The sequence below is a fragment of the Balaenoptera acutorostrata genome, chromosome 13 (assembly GCF_949987535.1).
Source record: "Balaenoptera acutorostrata chromosome 13, mBalAcu1.1, whole genome shotgun sequence".
In the NCBI taxonomy this organism is placed as follows: domain Eukaryota; kingdom Metazoa; phylum Chordata; class Mammalia; order Artiodactyla; family Balaenopteridae; genus Balaenoptera; species Balaenoptera acutorostrata.
In genome coordinates, this window is record NC_080076.1 from 12,881,491 (window position 1) to 12,900,695 (window position 19,205).

Below are 19,205 nucleotides of genomic sequence, written 5' to 3' on the forward strand. Positions count from 1 at the left end.
ACACATGTCAACACTGAAATTTCTGCATGAGAGTTCATGTCGGCATTACTCACAATAGTACACAAAACCCAAATGTACATCCACACATGAGTGGATTTTTTAAAAGTGGTACTTCATACAATGGTGCATAATAGAGTTATATAAAGAAATGCACCATTTTATACTACAACATGGATGAACCTTGAGAATATTATACTGAGTGAAAGGAGCCTGATAGAAAAGGCCACACTCTGTGCAATCCCATTTATATGAAATATCCAGAATAAACAAATCCATAGAAACAAGAAGTAGATTAGTGGTTTCCAAAAACCGGGGGGAAGAAAGAACTATGTAGGGAGCTTCTCTGGGGAGAAATGAAATTATTCTGGAAAAGATCATGGTGATAGTTGCACAACCTTGTCACTGGCCTAAAAGCCAATGACTTATACATTTTTAAAAGCTGAAACTTGCACTACAGACATTTCTTGGGATCGACGGGAGACTGATTCAAGGACACCCCAAGGATTCCCAAATACAGGAATGCTCAAGTACCTTATATAAAGTGGCACATAACCTACATACATTCTCTTTACACTTTAAATCATCTCTCGATTTCTTATAATACCTAGTACAATGTAAAGGCTACGTAAAGAGTCGTAAATACAAAGTAAAATAGTTGCTGGTCTGGGGCAAATTTAAGGATTGTTTTTTGGAATTTTCCGGAACTTTTTCCAAATATTTTCCATCTGGTTGACTGACTCTGTGGGTGCAGAACCCATGGATATGGAGGGCTGACTGTATGTGAGTGATAATCTCTGTTGGAAAGCTGCTCCACGGTACAAACATCCCACACCTGTGGCAGGGGAGATAGTGGGCCAGATACCCTGGAAATGCAACCCTCCCCCCTGACAGCCATGCCACAGGGAGCAGTGTCCTCTGGAGAAAAACACTTCCTTTTCTCCATCTTTTTTTCCCCTCTCAAAGTGATCCATTTCTACCAAATTCCAGCTGGATTGAGCAGTGTGAGGGAATGGAAAGTGAGCACCTGACCCTCTCTCAGAGTCACACCCACCAAGGAAACCAGCCCAACTCCACTCCCCACTCACTGCCCCTGGTGGTCTCTGGATGGAGCCCTAAAAGAGTGTCTGAACCCCAGCCTTCCCTCCTAGTGACTGAGGGGCCCACAGGGGAGCATTTGGGGGACCCATTCCCACCACCTCAGATTTTACGGGAGGACATTATCTCTTTTGAAAGTTCAGAAGAAACAGGTTCTTGTCATTTAGACACAAGGAGTTATGTCACTAAAAGAGCAGAGTCCGTCAACAGACTGCCCTGTGGGGCGTGGACACACACACAGCTTCCTGAACCAGCTGCCTGCCTGGATACCTCACCTGTGCACTTCACTAACTTAGAGACCTGGGCTTCTGCTCAGCCACTCTGGGCCCCATCTGTGTCATCTGTGAAATGGGGAGAACAAAGGGATCTGCCTGAATAAGCTGTTAAAGAGGGAAATGAGTGAATACATACCCCCCTCAGAAAAAGTCAACTGTTTTTAATATTATTCTGCTATGAGAATGCCATGCCCCTGAAGAGAATACAGCTCCAATGATAAGAGACTTAACCATGGCATTCAAAAGAACACTTTTTCCTGCTTTTTTCTCACAGGCATTTGACTCTGTTTTCAAGACCACGAATTTGAAGATGGCGTAAAGAATAGCAGGCTAACCGAGAAACGTGATAATTCTGGAGTTCAAACAATTTATTTTTCTGATACATCTTTGTACAAAAAATTGGAATACTGCCCCCAAAATGGCCTCTGTTTGGATCCATTGTCCTTCTCACTGAGAGCTGATTACACTGCAGGGAAATGAGCTTCCCACTGACCTTAGAAGTCATTGGCCATCTGGGATTGGCTGCAAGGGGCATGGGGGTCACAGGGAGGACCACGGCCAAGGTCCAGCCTTTAGGGGAAGGCAAATGATGCCTGTTCTCCACCTACTGCTGAGACACTTCGCCAGTATCTCTTAAGTTGAGAATTGGAGCTATTTTCCTGGTTATACAGAATAATTCTGAAGGAAATGGTCAGGTTGGAGAAGCCCTTTCAGAACATAAAATAGAAAATATAAGCTTTTTCATTGTTCGTGTTAGAAGTGGTCTTAAAGACAGTTCAACATGTAAGACAAGAAAGATATTTTAAGGGTTATTTCTGCTTGGGCACAGTAGCTCAGGGCATGTGAAGAAGTTAGAATTTAACGTTATTCTCCTTGGTGTTGGGAAGGCACCTACATGCATTTCATATGAGCCAGTGATCGCAGGTCACAATTTCTCCTGCAGGTGAAAAGGACGTACAAGAATAGAACAATCATCTTGCCTTTACTCATAGAGACTTCATGCTCATGAAGGTGATGGGTAGCCTGGTGAGGAAATCAGAAGCTGCTTTACTTGAAATACCAGTTGTTGTGAGGGATGGGAGGCAGCAAGAGAGCGTTATATAGTCCAGACCTGACCATTCACGGCGAATCAGCTCACAGGTTGCCTGCCCACCTCTGCTTCCTCCAGGCTCACAGGTAAGTGCTTCCAGCAGCTCTGCTTAACTACATGAATCCTTCCTGAAAATAATAACAATGATGTGTGCTACATCATTTATCTAATTTGTTTTGTTTGATTGTATTTTATTCTTTAGCCAGGGCAAAGGTAAAACAATTTTTCATCTCCTTTAATCTTTAGGTAATTTATTTATTTCCAAAAACCAAATGCTCCCTTAAGAGGAAGTGTGATTGAGGGATAGGATGTCCAGTACCCACAGATCCCTCAAGAAAAAGGCATAGAGGGGCCTCATGAGAGATGGTGGGATGTTACACATCAATCTTTGCCTTAGATCTGTTATAATGCATTTTCTACCCAGTCTTAGTACAGCCAGTAAGGAAGAAAAGATATTCTATTCGTTTTCACAAAAGTTTTCTTCACCTTTTTTTTTTTTTTTTCCCCGCACCACACGGCATGTGGGATCTTAGTTCCTTGACCAGGGATCAAACCTGCACCATACTGCATGGGAAGTGCAGAGTCTTAACCACGCTGCCAGGGAAGTCCCCACAAAAGTTTTCTTTAAATACTATTTCCATAGTCTTCTAATTATGAAGTATATACATGTACATTGAAAAAAGCTTTAAAAGTAAAAGGAAGGAAGCTATAGTTTTCAGAATCCCACAACCCACATATAAGGCTTTTCTTATGAAAATTTTATTACAGACTAACCTTCCCTCCAAAAAATTCATTATAAAATAAATTTGATGCTTCTCCAGGAGTTCCAGACCACATCAAGCCACCATGAGTTCACTCGGTGAAGCAATCATCCACTTTGCAGTCGACCTGTTCCAACAGATCAGACAATCAGAGAAGGAAAATATCTTCTTTTCCCCTTTGAGTATCATGTCAGCCTTAGCCATGACTTCCTTGGGGGCCAGAGAACACACGGCATCAGAAATCCAGAAGGTAGGTTGCAGCTTCCTTTACATATACCAGTTTGTCCAGGTTTCTCTGTCAGCTTCTGTGCAGATGATCACAGATTTGGCTGTCCCCAGGGGTAGCACAGGAAGCTGCAAACTCCCCATGACTGGGCAGGCACAAAGCTGTGGGAGCATATGCTCTCCCCCCAGTGATCCGCCCCATCTCTTCCCTGTGCCGAGACTTCCTTTGGGAGCTGGGATGAACCCTACAACTGCCCAGTGACCACAGGTGAGGCTTTAAATGGCAGAGTTCAGGTAGCTGTGGTGCACTGACTAAAATCCATGGGAGTCATCTTTACATGTTTCCTCAGCAATGGATGAAAATGAATCAGGATTCTTTGAACTGGCTGGTGATCAACCAGCTTTGTGTTTTTCACACGCAGGTTGTGTTTTTCAAGGAGCAAATGCGTGCATGGAACATTTCTTTGTTCTTTTGCTTTCTTTCTTTTTGGGTTTTTTTTTTTTTTTTGATTTGGCATTTTGTTTTATTTGTTTGTTTGCATTCTTTCCTTCCTTCCTTCTTTCTTTCTTCCTTCTTTCCTTCTTTTCTTTCTTTTTTATTTACTCTGGGGTACATAGATCTCTAAAGTTTCCTTGTCCCACTCTCTGTCTCCTCCAGGTCCTGCACTTTAATGAAATCGCAGAGAACAGAAGAGAAGGAACTACAGTTGATCCCGTGAGTCACAGAGCATTGAATCTAGAAGGAGATCACATGTCCAAGAGGTTCAGAGTTTAAACTGGGAATTTCAGATAAACAGGAAAAGGCCAATTTTTAGGGGACACCTTAAGCAAAATAGATTGGACAGAGTTGTTTCTCATATCATATTATGTACTTATTTATTTTATATATTTGTTTTCTTGAAAGGAGAGTAGCATGTTCTTAAGAGCAAGGGTTCTGAAACCCAAAGGAGCTTCAAACTGAAGAATGGTTTTTGTGCCATGCCACACAGCTGGCAGGATCTCACTTCCCCGGCCAGGGCTTGAACCCGGGCCATGGCAATGAAAGCCCGGAATCCTAACCACTAGGCCGCCAGGGAACTCAGGAGCTTCCAATTGTGCTCTTCTGTTCAGGAATGGGGAACGTGGCAAAATACAACTGCTCTGAGCCACAATTTGACTTCATACAGATTAACTAGGAGCAATAAAGAGTCTGCTGCAAGACATGCAACTACATGTAAAACAGGACAACAGTGCCTGGATGACAGAAACCCCCATAAATGTTATGTATTATTATTATAGAATAATAATAACTATAGCAATCACAATATGTTGCTAAAATTATATAATTTTAATTAACCCCTAAATTAGAGTAAGAGCAATAAGCATATGATCAACTATTTTTTGGAAAATGATTGAGTGAGAATTATGGTTGGTAGCCTAAATAGTCCAAAACTCTTAGTTAGCAAGGGGAAGGTTCTGGGTGAGATAAGCGTGAGTTGAAAAATTGGCTCTGTCTCCTTGGAGAAGTTTCTTAGTTCTCTGAACTCTCTTGTTTTCATGTCAATTGAACTAAAGACTTAGACAGGCTGATGTACAGCTGTTAGCAGTGTACCAGAGACACACTGCTCCTACTTCAGAGTGACTGGCATAAGGAACAGCCAAAGAGCACAATCAAGGGGTCTTAGAAAGTAATCCCTCCAAGGAGTAAAACAGGGCTTCATGCCATAACATAGGGCAATATACAAATTTCATGTTCTCATACAGTTGATGACTGTTAGAGATGCACTATGGTTCTCGCTCAAAGGAGTTTAAGTTTTAGCTGGTCCCAAAACATTTGAGACAATTAAAACACAATCCAATAGTGCAATGGTGCTGCATCTCTAGTTCAAAAGAGAAAAGACTGGAGTGTGTTAGAGCAGGAAGGAAGAATTACCTGGAAGATTGAATGGAAGGATTATGAAGGGTACTTCCGGTAAAATACACCATATATGGGGAGATAGCAACCAATGTCGTCCGTGGGGATACCAAACTCTAGGTACGGAGCTCACAGACCTATGGGGGTGTAGTATTTATGTACAATGAGAATCCAATGAGCTCACTTTCTGGTGTTTGAAGGTTGAAAAGCCAGGATATATTCATCATCAATTTCAAAACCTTCTGACTGACTTAAAGAAATCCACTGACGCCTATGAGCTGAACATAGCCAACAGGCTCTATGGAGAAAAGACTTTTCTGTTTCTGCAGGTAAGTTTCATGGCCTGTCACACCTTTGGTCTGCATCCTGGGTCCTCTGATCCCATCTCCTAATGGGGGAGGGGGAGGCAGAGGAGCCTGGCTGACCCACATGGGGAGCATTTGCCCCAGGGGCATTCAGCTCCTGGACCACGACGCCCCCCACTGGAGTGTCCCAAAGCCTGACAACCCACCGGGGAAGTGGGTGTAAGGATCGTTTCAGGTACTCTCTTTGGTCATCACTGAACACAGTTTAATCTGGGAATACCTACACAGTTAGTGTCAAATTACTCTTAATCCCTCCTTTTCTTCCTGCCCATGCCATAGGCATACATGGATAATGTTAAGAAATTTTACCTAGCCAGTGTGGAATCTGCTGATTTTGACAATGCTGCAGAAGAGAGTCGGAAGGTGATTAATTCCTGGGTGGAAAGCCAAACTAATGGTAGGTTATGAGAGAGTCACTCCTTAAAAATCACTGTAGAGTCCCCACTGTGTGTGAACGCTGTGCTGGCCCCTGCATGGGGTGCCAGGAGCCGGGGTGAGATGAGATTACAGAAGATGGAGGAGGGCACTGCAGAGGGTGGAATGGTCCACGTCAGTGTGGAGAGAAACAAGGGGAGCCCAGGAGGGATCCCAGGACCAGCTACCTGGAAACTCAGCTGAGTCTGTGGACGACAGTATCTCTATGGATCCCAAGTCTCTGCTCAAACTTCATGTTGATTCGCATTTTTTCTTTAAATTCGAGGCTGAACGTCTGGATTATGATCCCTAAGAGATAATATTGAAAGGGTTCCCTTATCCTTTGTTAACTGGGAAACGAGCCGCCCTCCTGCGAACGACCCTTCCTGCCATCTGCAGCAGGAGCAGCCTGACCACTTCCCCATCCCCGCATCCTGCAGGGATGGTCACAGCTGTCCTCCCCAACCACGGAAGGCGGCTGGATGATGTCTCCATTCCATGCACCATATCCTACCTCCCATCCTAAATACAGGCCAAACCTACAGCAACTCAACCTGGCAAATGAAGACAAAGTCACCCCGGGAAATGGTGTTTGAGTACATGTTTTCGATTTTAGCGTTCATGTCATTTGTCCTAAAGAACATTCAGGCCCATTTCCTCTGAGCAGTGAGTTCAGTTTGAAAAAATAGAAAGCAAAGAAGAAAGTGAAGAAGAAAAGAATAGAAGGAAGGATGGAGGAAACAAGGGAGGGTGGGGGTTATTGAGGGGACAGGGAGGGTGGTAGGGAGGGAGGGGGAAAACTGACCAGTGGAAAGATCAGCTGACATCAGTTCATCAGAATGCAGTGTGAGGTGACTGATGTCAGCACAGAGACCAAACACGTTCCCAGTCAGAAGAAGGGGGGTCTGCATGAGGGCGACTCCATCAGGCTGGTACCAGGAGGAAAGCTTCACCTCGTGAACAATCGGGCACAGAGTCCCTAATGCGGTGATTTGTGCGAATATTTAGTCATCCGTTGTACCTCTCAAAGCATCTTCCAGACAAACCACTTGTGCCTTTCATGACAAACCTTTGATTTTCTTTCTTTGCAGAAAAAATCAAGGATCTCTTTCCCGAAGACTCTCTTGATAGCTTGACCGTTCTGGTTCTGGTGAACGCAGTCTATTTCAAAGGGCAGTGGTGCCAGAAATTTAAGAAAGAAAATACTGAGGAGGAAAAATTTTGGCTGAACAAGGTATTGTCTATAAATTATGTATATAATATAACATAGCTACACATTCAGTGTGAAATTTAAATACCTAGTGATTAATATATAGCTGCTGCAGGTAGAAGATAGAATTTCTCAAGGCTTATTTTCTTGTCTTTTTTTTTTAACTTTATTTCGTTGGGAGTCCTTGAAGAAACTCTTGTCTCTAATTCACAGATTTTGGAGATCATCTCTTAGAAGGAGGATGTGTTTGGTATTACAATAATATTATCTTTCTTTTTGACTTATGCTCACTTAGCATTTTTTGCCACATGAATTTATTGCAGGATACAAGCAAATCTGTGCAGATGATGAAACAAACCAATCACTTCAATTTCACGTCACTGGAGGACATGCAAGTCAAGATCCTGGAAATACCGTACAAAGGTGAAGAGCTAAGCATGATGGTGCTGCTGCCCAATGAACTAGATGGTCTGCAGAAGGTAAAAGCTGGTACCTCCAATGCTGCCTACTATTGCTTACATTCCTAGTGAGACACTGCTCGTACGGGCTGCTCATAGACTGGTGCTAGTGGCTGGCAGAGCTCAAGCAAACAACAAAAAAATAAAATCAATACCTTAGGGATCACAGTACGATACGAATAGTGTATCTGTACCTCACAGGTCACATTAATATTCTGATGAAACTATGGAATGTCAGTTCACAAAAAAAATATACCTAGATACACACAGAACTATTTTGCAACCATAAGAACCTCTGATATATTCCAGTCCACTCATTTGAAGACAAGGAAATGAACACTCATACATAGGTGACACATAGAATTATTTGCAAGTTCACTCACAAGTAAAATAAGGAAATTAAAAAAACAAAGTGGTTACATATTGCCCACTAATTCACAGTGCTTCTGTAGACCGTGGACAAATAGATTATCTTGATGCCCACTCTTCAATTTTGAAGTATTTGGTCCCTAAGTGCTCAAAATGGACCAAAGGCTCATTCAGAGCCTCATTGCTAAGATTTCAAAAAAGGGGGTGATTATAGAATTTTCCTGTTAGCATTGTTATAATAAAGTTAATATGTAAAAAAATCAATAACAATATCTGGCATAAAAGGACATTCCATAAAAGGCCATAAGCAATTACTGTAATAGTCGATGATGATGCAGAAGCGGCAGTAAAATAGCCACACTCAAAATACATATCTCATAACACTGGAAACTGGAAATTCTTAGGGAAAGCAACATGGCAATAAATGTGAAGAGTCATCAGAATATTTCGGCTTCAGCTCTAAATTCCCCATTATCAATGACAGGGAATCCCAGTGCTAGGATTTTATCCTATAACAACAAGTCTAAACAGGGGAAAAGCTTTTGGACAGAAGTGGCTCAAAATAATGAAAAATTTTAAATGAGGAAAAATGGTACATGTTTGCATTACCTTCGGTTAGGTTAGGGACTGACATGCAGTGAATGCTTAAAAGATATTAAATAAAGATATATATACTGAATATCAATTTAATGATAGTATTATGTAACAGTGTAAACTTGATTAGAGAAACATATATCTATACAGGAAAAGTTTACAAATAAAAGAAGCAAGAAAAAGGAATAAAAGTAGGCTATACGTTGAAAATGCACTATGTAATAATTTATGGACGAAAGGACATTGACAAGAGGTTATTTGAAAGTGAAGCACGAAATAGAGAACAAGCCTAAGAAGTGGGTGGCTCATCTTCTACAACTAATTTTATTTCACCATTCTGTTGCATATATGTGTGCATATATATTATACATATATACATTTGTATAGATATTTATACATATGCATATATTATTAATGTGTACATATATACATAAAAATAACAAAGTCATGAAAATATAGGAACATTTTTTTGATTATATAATATATATTCAGGACTCTGTTATTTTTACCTCCTCAGATAAAACCATATCAACTGAATCTCCTGTATTTATGTTTACTGTTAAAGGATTTCCACGTTTCAATCCAATGTTAAGGGGGGCTCCATGTCCACTGACAATCGTGCCAGTTTTTCCTTTTTCCATTGTTATAGCTTGAACATCAACTCACTGCTGAGAAGTTAATAGAGTGGACGAGCCCACAGAATATGAGGAAGAGACAAGTGAATTTACACCTACCTCGGTTCAAAGTGGAGGAGAGCTGTGACCTCAAGACCACGCTGGAAGCCCTGGGGATGGTGGACGCCTTCAATAAGGAGAAAGCCGACTTCTCAGGCATGACCGGGACACGCGATCTGGTGGTGTCGAAAGTCCTCCACAAGTCCTTCGTGGAGGTGAATGAGGAGGGCACGGAGGCCGCAGTTGTGACTGGAATAGTATTTCGTGCTACGTCATCTGGGATTCCAGACAGTTTCCGTTGTGACCACCCTTTCCTGTTCTTCATCAAGCACAACAAGACCAACAGCATCCTCTTCTACGGCAGAGTCTCTTCCCCTTAGATGTGATTAGCCAGCGGCTACACTCGGGGGACATTCACAGAGCTGTTCCCGAACCTTGATTGCTGGAAGTAACAGGTTCTCTTTGATTCATTTTCCTTTCCAAACTCATATAGTCATCACTAAGAACGTGTTGGTTGAAATACCATGTCTGTCTGTCTCTCTCTTTCTACAAACCCATGTAAACCTACTCTGTCTCCCCATGGTAACTGCTCTTCGCACAAGATGTTCAGTATATTCTAAAAGGTTATTTCAACACTCTATATTCTACAAAGTTTGAAATATCATACCTCCTATTTCAGAAATTATATCTACTATTCAAAACTATTCACTTAGACACATTTATTTGAATTTAGGTGATATATGGGACCCTTACATGTCTAAATTTTTTGATTTTGTGAAATGCATTATCAATAAAACAATGACTTATTCTTGTCATTCTTTTTTTTAACATCTTTATTGGACTATAATTGCTTGACAGTGTTGTTTTAGTTTCTGCTGTATAACAAAGAAAATCAAAGTGAATCAGCTATATGTATACATATATTCCCATATCCCCTCCCTCTTGCATCTCCCTCCCCCTCTCCCGATCCCACCCCTCTAGGTGGTCACAGAGCACCGAGCTGATCTCCCTGTGCTATGTATGCAGCAGCTTCCCACTACCTATCTATTTCACATTTGGTAGTGTATATATGTCAATGCCACTCTCTCACTTCATCCCAGCTTACCCTTCCCCCTCCTTGTGTCCTCAAGTCCATTCTCTACGTCTGTGTCTTTATTCCTGTCCTGCCCCTAGGTTCATCAGAACCTTTTTTTTTTTTAAGATTCCATATATACATGTTAGCATATTTGTTTTTCTCTTTCTGTCTTACTTCACCCTGTATGACAGACTCTAGGTCCATCCACCTTACTACAAGTAACTCAATTTTGTTTCTTTTTATGGCTGAGTAATATTCCATTGTATATATATGCCACATCTTTATCCATTCATCTGTCGATGGACACTTAGGTTGCTTCCTTGTCCTGGCTATTGTAAATAGTGCTGCAGTGAAAATTGAGGTACATGACTCTTTTTGAATTATGGTTTTCTCAAGGTATATGCCCAGTAATGGGATTGCTGGGTCATATGCTAGTTCCAGTTTTAGTTTTTTTAGCAACCTCCGTACTGTTCTCCATAGTGGCTGTATCAACATACATTCCCACCACAAGTGCAAGAGAGTTCCCTTTTCTCCACACCCTCTCCAGCATTGATTGTTTGTAGAATTTTTTGATGATGGCCATTCTGACTGGTGTGAGGTGATACCTCATTGTAGTTTTGAGTTGCATTTCTCTAATGATTAGTGATGCTGAGCATCCTTTCATGTGCTTCTTGGCCATCTGTATATCTTCTTTGGAGAAATGTCTATTTAGGTCTTCTGCCCAGTTTTGGATTGGGTTGTTTGTTTTTTTTTTGATATTGAGCTGAATGAGCTGCTTGTATATTTTGCAGATTAATCCTTTGTCAGTTGCTTCATTTGCAAATATTTTCTCCCATTTTCTTATCATTTTTGTCATTTGTTCCTTTTCCTTTCTTCTTCTTTTGAGCAAAGTGCAAGTGACCCACCACACGTAGAAAAGGTAATTTAGAAATACATTATCATATATGAAAATTCAAAATTGTAGAGCATGATGAGGTTGAAGAGGTGAGCTGTTACCAAAACATGAAGTGCTCTGTAACCCATGTCAAGAATTGAAGAGTCTAGAACTCAGAACTGGGATATGAACTGGTAAGTAATAGAGATGATATAAATTTTAGAGATACTGAGAGAAATACGGTAATTGTAGCTAAAGGCAAAGATGGGACCATACTGGCAGAGAATAAAGTGAGAAGAAAGGAATGCCAAGATATGACCCTGAAATACACCAAAATATAAAGGACAAGTATTGACAATTGTTATTTCCTAAAACATAACTTTTCTTAGGGCAGGAAAAATCTTTTGGAGGTGATGGATATACTTAATACATAGATTAGTGTGATGGTTACACATATGTATACACATCTCAAAACTCATGAAGTTGCATACATTAAATATGTACGGCACTTTCTATATCAATCATACATCAATAAAGTTATTTTTGAATGGAAAGTAGTAAAAATCAACATGTTATGTGGTTTTAAAAGTGAAAATAAATATAATAGAAGTGTAATAAAGAAATACATGTAAATACAAAATACCTCCCCACAAGATACCACCTCGTCCCCATTGGAGTGGCCAAAGTTAAAACACCAAGACTGGTCAAACCCCGTGTGGAGAGAATGTAGATCAACCAGAGCTCTCCTACACCACTGGTTCGGACCCAAAAGCTGCAACCACTTCACAAAACAGTCATGCAATTTTATTTGTTCCAGCTTTATTGAGATATAATTGACCCATAACATTGAGTGAGTTGAAGGTGTACAACGTGTGGATTTGACACACTTATTTCCTACAAAATGGCCACCACCACAGCTTGGGCTGACACCTCTATCACATTACCATTTCTTCTTTGTGAGCTGTTTTTGTTCAAGGAGAGCTGTCTCATTGTTGACCTCTGAGGGGGAGTGGAGGCTGGGGTCTCCTACACTGCCATGTGGGTGATGTCCCTCCAGAAAATTGTAAATCTTCATGGCTGAGCAATGCAATTCTAGAGAAAGTCTTCCTCAAGTGTCCAAAGAGACATGCATCAGTACTTTCTTAGAAAGTTAAACGTATACTGATCCAGTCATTATGATCCAGTTATTCCACACCTTGATTTTACCCAAGGCATGTAAATACATTCGCCACAAAAGGACTAGTATGCAAATGTTCATTGAAGCCTTATTTTAACAACCAAAACGCTGGCAAGACCTCAAATTTTTAACAGCTGGTGAACAATTACAAACAAAAGAATTGCACTTACAGGTAAACAGGAAGAAACTACTGATTCCTGCAGCAACATGGATAAAACTCCCACACCCTATGCTGTGCAAAGAAGAAGCTGAACAGAAAATGTACATGTTATAGAATTCCACGTATATGACAATTTTATACTATGAGTGAGAGTAGTTACATCTCAATACAAAAGAGACCTTTGAAACGGAGCAATACGATCATGGGAAATACGAAGAAAAACATACAAAAATTTAATGAATACTTATTAAACACGAAATCTAATATTTTATTGAAATACCATATCTTGATGAGATGAACCGCAGCATAATTTCTCTGTGCTTTTTCACTTAAGATAAATATGGATACTGCTAAATACTCATTGGTTCTGCATCTGACATAGAATCTTGAACTTTGTTAATAGCAGGTTGAGTCATTACACATTTTTAGAGATGAAATAAATGAGGAGTCACTTCCATAGGAGAAAATATTTATGATGGGATTGATGAAATGGATTTTTTATATTAGTTGAATAATACAAACCATATCGGCATGAAATTGCATAGGTTTTCTTGATGGCTTTTATCCAAAATATCTTAAACCTCTATAACCCAGTAAACTTTCCAGTTTTTTGGTATTTCTTTTTTTTATATATGTCTTTATTGGAGTATATTTGCTTTACAATATTGTCTTAGTTTCTGCTGTACAACAAAGTGAATCAGCCGTATGTATACATATATCCCCATATTCCCTCCCTCTTGGGCCTCCCTCCCACCCTCCCTGTCCCACCCCTCTACGTCATCACAAAGCACCGAGCTGATCTCCCTGTGCTATGCGGCTGCTTCCCACTACCTATCTATTTTACATTTGGTAGTGTATATATGTCAATGCTACTCTCTCACCATGTCGCAGCCTCCCCTTCACCCCCTGTGTCCTCAAGTCCGTTCTCAATGTCTGCATCTTTATTCCTGGCCTACCACTAGGTTCATCAGTACCATTTTTCTAGGTTCTATACATATGCGTACGCATACGGTATTTGTTTTTCTCTTTGACTTACTTCACTCCGTATGACAGACTCTAGGTCCATCCAGCTCACTCCAAATAAACTCAGTTTCATTCCTTTTTATGTCTGAGTAATAGTCCGTTCTGTATATGTGCCACATCTTCTTTATCCATTCATCTGTCGATGGACACTTAGGTTGCTCCCATGTCCTGGCTCTTGTAAATAGTGCTGCAGTGAACATTGTGGTCCATGACTCTTTTTGAATTATGGTTTTCTCAGTGTATAGCCCAGTAGTGCGATTGCTGGGTCATATGGTAGTCCGATTTTCTTGTGCCTGATTTAGTATCAGGAACAGCAGAAAAGAATTTGTCATGTGTAAACACATGGGTGGAAAAAGCATACATAGTTTCAGTAGTTTTTGAGGTGCTCTTCTGGTTGAGTCTCCAAAGGAACCCAATCTAGACAACAGTGAAAGAGAAGAAGAAGTTATGTTATTACTGAAAAATTGTCATTACTCCCACTGTCACCTTGCCTTAATTTATGTATATTCTTAATTCAGAATGCCTAAATGCGCGCTAAAATACTACCCTTCTGACATCCCACTCTTCACACGTTATAGGAATCGGTAGAAAATAGGGGAGGCAGAAGCCCTATGAGTGGGTATGTGTGTCTTGATCAATCAGTAAAAGAGCTTTGTCTTTGTTGCTCCCAGGCACCTCTCATCAGTAAGATGTGAAGGAGGTGACAATTTGCTTTTCTTTTGTGAAATGCGGTAGAGTTGGGAAACCTGCCTCTGTGAACACAGGACATATTTAGGCAGATAAATTTTGGGGAGGAGAACACACACAATTCCGATGTTGAAAATCTCATACAATACAAACAGCTCTGTAGGCACCGTTAGAATCACTCTCATGTGAAGACCACTGTTTTAGAAGACGTTGGCCTTAGCGGGAGCCTCCCACCCTCAGATACAGGGAACTGTCATGGTTCCATGACGCACCGTCCACTTCAGCGGCTTCAGGCTCTCCTTCTCCCTGTCCAGTTTCCTCCCTTCTAATCTCTCTCACCCTCTCTTTCTCCCTCTCCTTCTCTCCCTGCCACCCTACTCTCTCCCTTAACATTGTTTTTCAATTTCTGCTGAATGACTTTCCCACGCCCATCATAACAAAGCAGCTGATCCCACAACTTGTCACAATAGCTACTAAGCACCACAGCCTCTGATGTCCCAACACCCGTCTTACACCTGCGCTTCACGTCTTGCCTCCATCCCGAATTTGGTGCTACATGTGCCTTGCCCTACACCACTCCCCCATCTCCTCTCAGCACATTTCTTCTCAATATGGGACCAACCTGATCCCATAAATTCCATTCCAAGATGTTTTTCCCAAAGCCATTTACTTACCGTAAGAGTCAAGGCTCTAGCAGAAAACAAATGACACAGTCAAATTGGATAATTCAGGAAAGTTTAACAAAGCGACTATACAAAGTATGGTCAGGGCTAAGAGAAACCAAGAAAGGATGGTGAAGCAACCCATGGCTAGCAACTGTAGGGGGACATTGCCACCCCTAGACGCACATGGCAAGGGCAGGAATGGTGACCAAAATCCAGAGAAAGTAGCTGTAGCTGCAGAAAAGCTGCCCGATAAGATCTGCAGCCTTTGGTAAAGAAATGCAGCCATTGTTTGGCAACCTCGCTGAGAGGAAGCAGGTGACCGAGCACCCTGCACTCACCCAGCTGCGAGTCTACTCTTGCTTCCTCTCACAGGCCAGATGCAAGGTTCCCTAGAGGAGAAGGACCCGGATTATGTCTCCCTACATCTCTGCCTTCTAGGACCAGGGGAGGTTGAGCCAGTGAAGGGTGAAACTGGAGAAGCAAAATAAAATCCCCAGCACACAATATCCCATGTAATCAAATTCCTTCTTCCCTCTACAACTCTCCATCTCCATTAATACTCCAGTGACAGGCATCAGCGATAATTAATGTCTCCTTATATGGAAAGCATATCCAAATAGATAAGAAAGCTCATGGATCCAATTAACAAAAGGACAAAAGACATGACAAGATTTTCACAAAGGAGGAGCTTCAACAGGAATAGAGATGTAACATAAAATAAGCATGGATTCCATCCCGTGTCTATGGAATAAAAGTTTTGAAGTCACCCAGAAAACTGGACACACTTGGCAAGAAGAGCAAAACCATAAATGGTGGAGGGGCAACTGATTTTTAGTGAATATCAAAGAGTAACATACAAGATGGTAGGTGGGCACAGGGTAAAATACCTGCATGGCCAGAAACTGGAAAAGGGACATTGAGACAAAGAGAGAACAATGGCTAGAAAAGATAGTGGAAACAAGAGAACCAGAGGACCATGTTTTCTTTTCTTTACTGTATGTAATAGGAGAACGGGGAGCTGCCCATAAAGAGAGGTGAAGGGACATGCAGTCATGGGGAAAATCCATATTTCAGATAAAGCAAGGAGGAAGCAGCACAGTCACAGGAAAAGGGAGAAAATACAATAGGTTTATTGGCAGCAGAACAGGAAAGACAAGATGAAACAAGAGGGACTTGTAAGAGATCAGAAGGTAACAGAGTTGAATGGTGATGAGCACAGAGTAGGATGAGTGTCACGGGTGGAGTTGGAGGCATGGAAATGGGGGGGACAGGTGGAGATGACATGAATTGTCTCGATCTTCCATGACATACCTACATGTGAGACCATTCCCTAACTCACGAAAATCAAGGCAAAACTGATTCATCCTGTTTGGATGTTATTCACAACGTACATATGTATATCTACATCTATATCTGTAGTGGATACTATAATTGGCAGATATCCAATTACTGGATGCTCAAAGGATCTTCTCCATTAACCAGTTTACCTGCAAACAGGAACAACAACCTATTTTGCAAGAAGGAAGAAATAAAATGCACCCTAGGAAGGGCAATTCAATAATGCTGACATATCTTCACACCCTTCACAAGGAAGTAAGATTTAGAAAAACAGAGGAGCTATTTCTTAACCCACCTATAAAGGAACTGGAAACAGCAGGATGGTTCCAGAAAGTGTCATTTGCTCTTCAGTTGTATTGGGTTCGTGGATTCCTAACGACAATGATATTGGTGTATATTTAAGAAATACCCAAAGACATAGGTTGGCCAGTACTGACTTGCAAAAACTTCTGAGAATTGCTGAGTCTCCTATGACACTGTATGACATCACGGTGTCGTAACCTTGTCTATTACATGCCAGAAGCACTTTTCATAAAGAGGGCGAAAAAAGCATGACATGGTTTCTTATTTGAAGTAACCCAAGTTCTCTCTAAATCTATGCAAATTCCTGGTCCTTATCAATTAATGCCTTTTCCTCAAAGCCAACCTCTGCATGACAAACCTCCATACTTCAGTCACAGGAAGAATCAGCTTAGTCAGTAGTTCCCTTGAGTCCATTTGTCCTACTTTGTCCCCCTGTTGCTTCCTCCAGGCCCAGGCTGAGCTTCTTGCTACTGTCTATGGAGGTCAGATCCCTTTCTCTTTGAGCCCAAAGAAACCCAGTGGCCTGTGATGCAACCTTGACTAGAAGTTCCTATTCCTCGTGTTTGTCATTTTTCATCTTGGGTCTTGTCTTATTTCCCTCTATTTGGGGACTTAATTCCTTCATCAAACGCCAACAGTGTACATCCTCACTCAGCCCCACCTGGTCCCAGCTCAGGGATCGTTGGCCTACAGTATCACTCAGGGGTCACTGCACACATATCGACAGAGGAGCCCTAAGAGCAGCAGGGCTGGGGGTTGGGGGATCAGGCAGAATCATCTTTCAGGTTGAGAAACACAGATCTCCTCTTCCCTTCACCTCGTGCCTCCATCTACTGTGCTTCTGGGACCTTGTTGTAGGTGAATCTTCCTGTGAATAAGCGACGTGCTGAGACTACAGACTCTGTTCCTGGCAGGTGTTAAAAAGGACCAAAGACGGTAACAAGTGCTGGAGACGTGCAGAGAATCAGAACTGCACACACACGTGCTGCCATCATAGTCTGGTGGGACTATAAATGGTGCAGCTTCTGGGGAAGGCAGTCTGGCAGTTCTTCTAAATCAAACATAGACTTGCCATTGATCCAGGGTTTCACTCGTAGGTAAATGCCTGAGAAATTAAAACACACGTCCACACTGAAATACCTAAATTTTACACAGCCCGAAAAGAGTGTCTGAACCCCAGCCTTCCCTCCTAGTGACTGAAGGGCTCACAAAGGAGAATTTTGGGGATGCATTCCCACGCCTTCAGATTTTGTGGGAGGATGTTATCTCTTTTGAGAGTGCAGAAGAAACAGGTTCCTTCATTTCAACGCGTGGAGGTATGTCACTAAAAGCCCAGAGTCTGTCTAAGAGTCTGCCTTGTTGGGAGCAGACACACACCCAGCTTCCTGAACCAGCTGCCTGCCTGGATACCTCACCTGGGCAATTAACTACCTTAGAAACCTCAGACTCTCTGTGCTGGTTTCTGCCATCTGTGACATGGGGAAAACAAAGCTGCTGACCTGAATAAGGTGTTAAAGCGGGTAATGAGTGAATACATATCCCCCCTCAGTAAATGTCAACAGTTATTCATATTCTTCCGCTATGAGAACGCGAGGCCCATGAAGAGAATGAGACTCCAGTGATAACAGACTTATCCATGGCATTCAATGAACATATTTCTTCTCTTTTTTTCTTTCAGGAATTTTACTCCACTGTCCAGACCATGAATCAGAAGCTGTCGTGCTAAAGAGCAGGCTGACTGAGAAATGTCTTAATTCTGGAGTTCAAACAATTTATTGTCCTGATACATCTTTGTACAAAAAATTGGAATACTGCCACCAAAATGGCCCCTGTTTGGATCCATTGTCCTTCTCACTGAGAGCTGATTACACTGCAGGGAAATGAGCTTCCCACTGACCTTAGAAGTCATTGGCCATCTGGGATTGGCTGCAAGGGGCATGGGGGTCACAGGGAGGACCACGGCCAAGGTCCAGCCTTTAGGGGAAGGCAAATGATGCCTGTTCTCCACCTACTGCTGAGACACTTCGCCAGTATCTCTTAAGTTGAGAATTGGAGCTATTTTCCTGGTTATACAGAATAATTCTGAAGAAAATGGTCAGGTTGGAGAAGCCCTTTCAGAACATAAAATAGAAAATATAAGCTTTTTCACTGTTGGTGTTAGAAGTGGTCTTAAAGACAATTCAACATGTAAGACAAGAAAGATTCTTTAAGGGTTATTTCTGCTTGGGCGCAGTAGCTCAGGGCATGTGAAGAAGTTAGAATTTAACGTTATTCTCCTTGGTGTTGGGAAGGCACCTACATGCATTTCATATGAGCCAGTGATCGCAGGTCACAATTTCTTCTGCAGGTGAAAAGGACGTACGAGAATAGAACAACAATCTTGCCTTTACTCATAGAGACTTCATGCTCATGAAGGTGATGGGTAGCCTGGTGAGGAAATCAGAAGCTGCTTTACTTGAAATACCAGTTGTTGTGAGGG

At 41.7% G+C, this 19,205-nt stretch overlaps 1 protein-coding gene across 2 annotated transcripts; it reads left to right on the top strand.

Moving 5' to 3' along the window:
* Window positions 1-3,306: 3,306 nt before the first annotated feature.
* On the top strand, window positions 3,307-9,804 carry LOC130704636 (serpin B3-like). 2 transcript variants are annotated; one of them, XM_057526948.1, is made up of 7 exons: window positions 3,307-3,471; window positions 4,105-4,173; window positions 5,541-5,669; window positions 5,985-6,102; window positions 7,211-7,353; window positions 7,653-7,808; window positions 9,400-9,804. In XM_057526948.1, the coding sequence occupies exons 1-7, from the start codon at window positions 3,307-3,309 to the stop codon at window positions 9,802-9,804; spliced, it is 1,185 nt and encodes a 394-aa protein (XP_057382931.1). The 2 variants fall into 2 exon arrangements, with proteins under 2 accessions (XP_057382931.1, XP_057382933.1); XM_057526950.1 differs by having other exon boundaries at window positions 4,105-4,161.
* Window positions 9,805-19,205: the final 9,401 nt, after the last annotated feature.

What these genes read in the sequence shown, in the direction of transcription:
- LOC130704636 (XM_057526948.1), top strand. Translation starts at nt 3,307, where the DNA reads ATGAGTTCACTCGGTGAAGCAATCATCCACTTTGCAGTCGACCTGTTC. An exon ending in CGGCATCAGAAATCCAGAAG is followed by an intron (nt 3,472 to 4,104) that starts GTAGGTTGCAGC and finishes TGTCTCCTCCAG; the next exon opens with GTCCTGCACTTTAATGAAAT. An exon ending in AAAAATTTTGGCTGAACAAG is followed by an intron (nt 7,354 to 7,652) that starts GTATTGTCTATA and finishes AATTTATTGCAG; the next exon opens with GATACAAGCAAATCTGTGCA.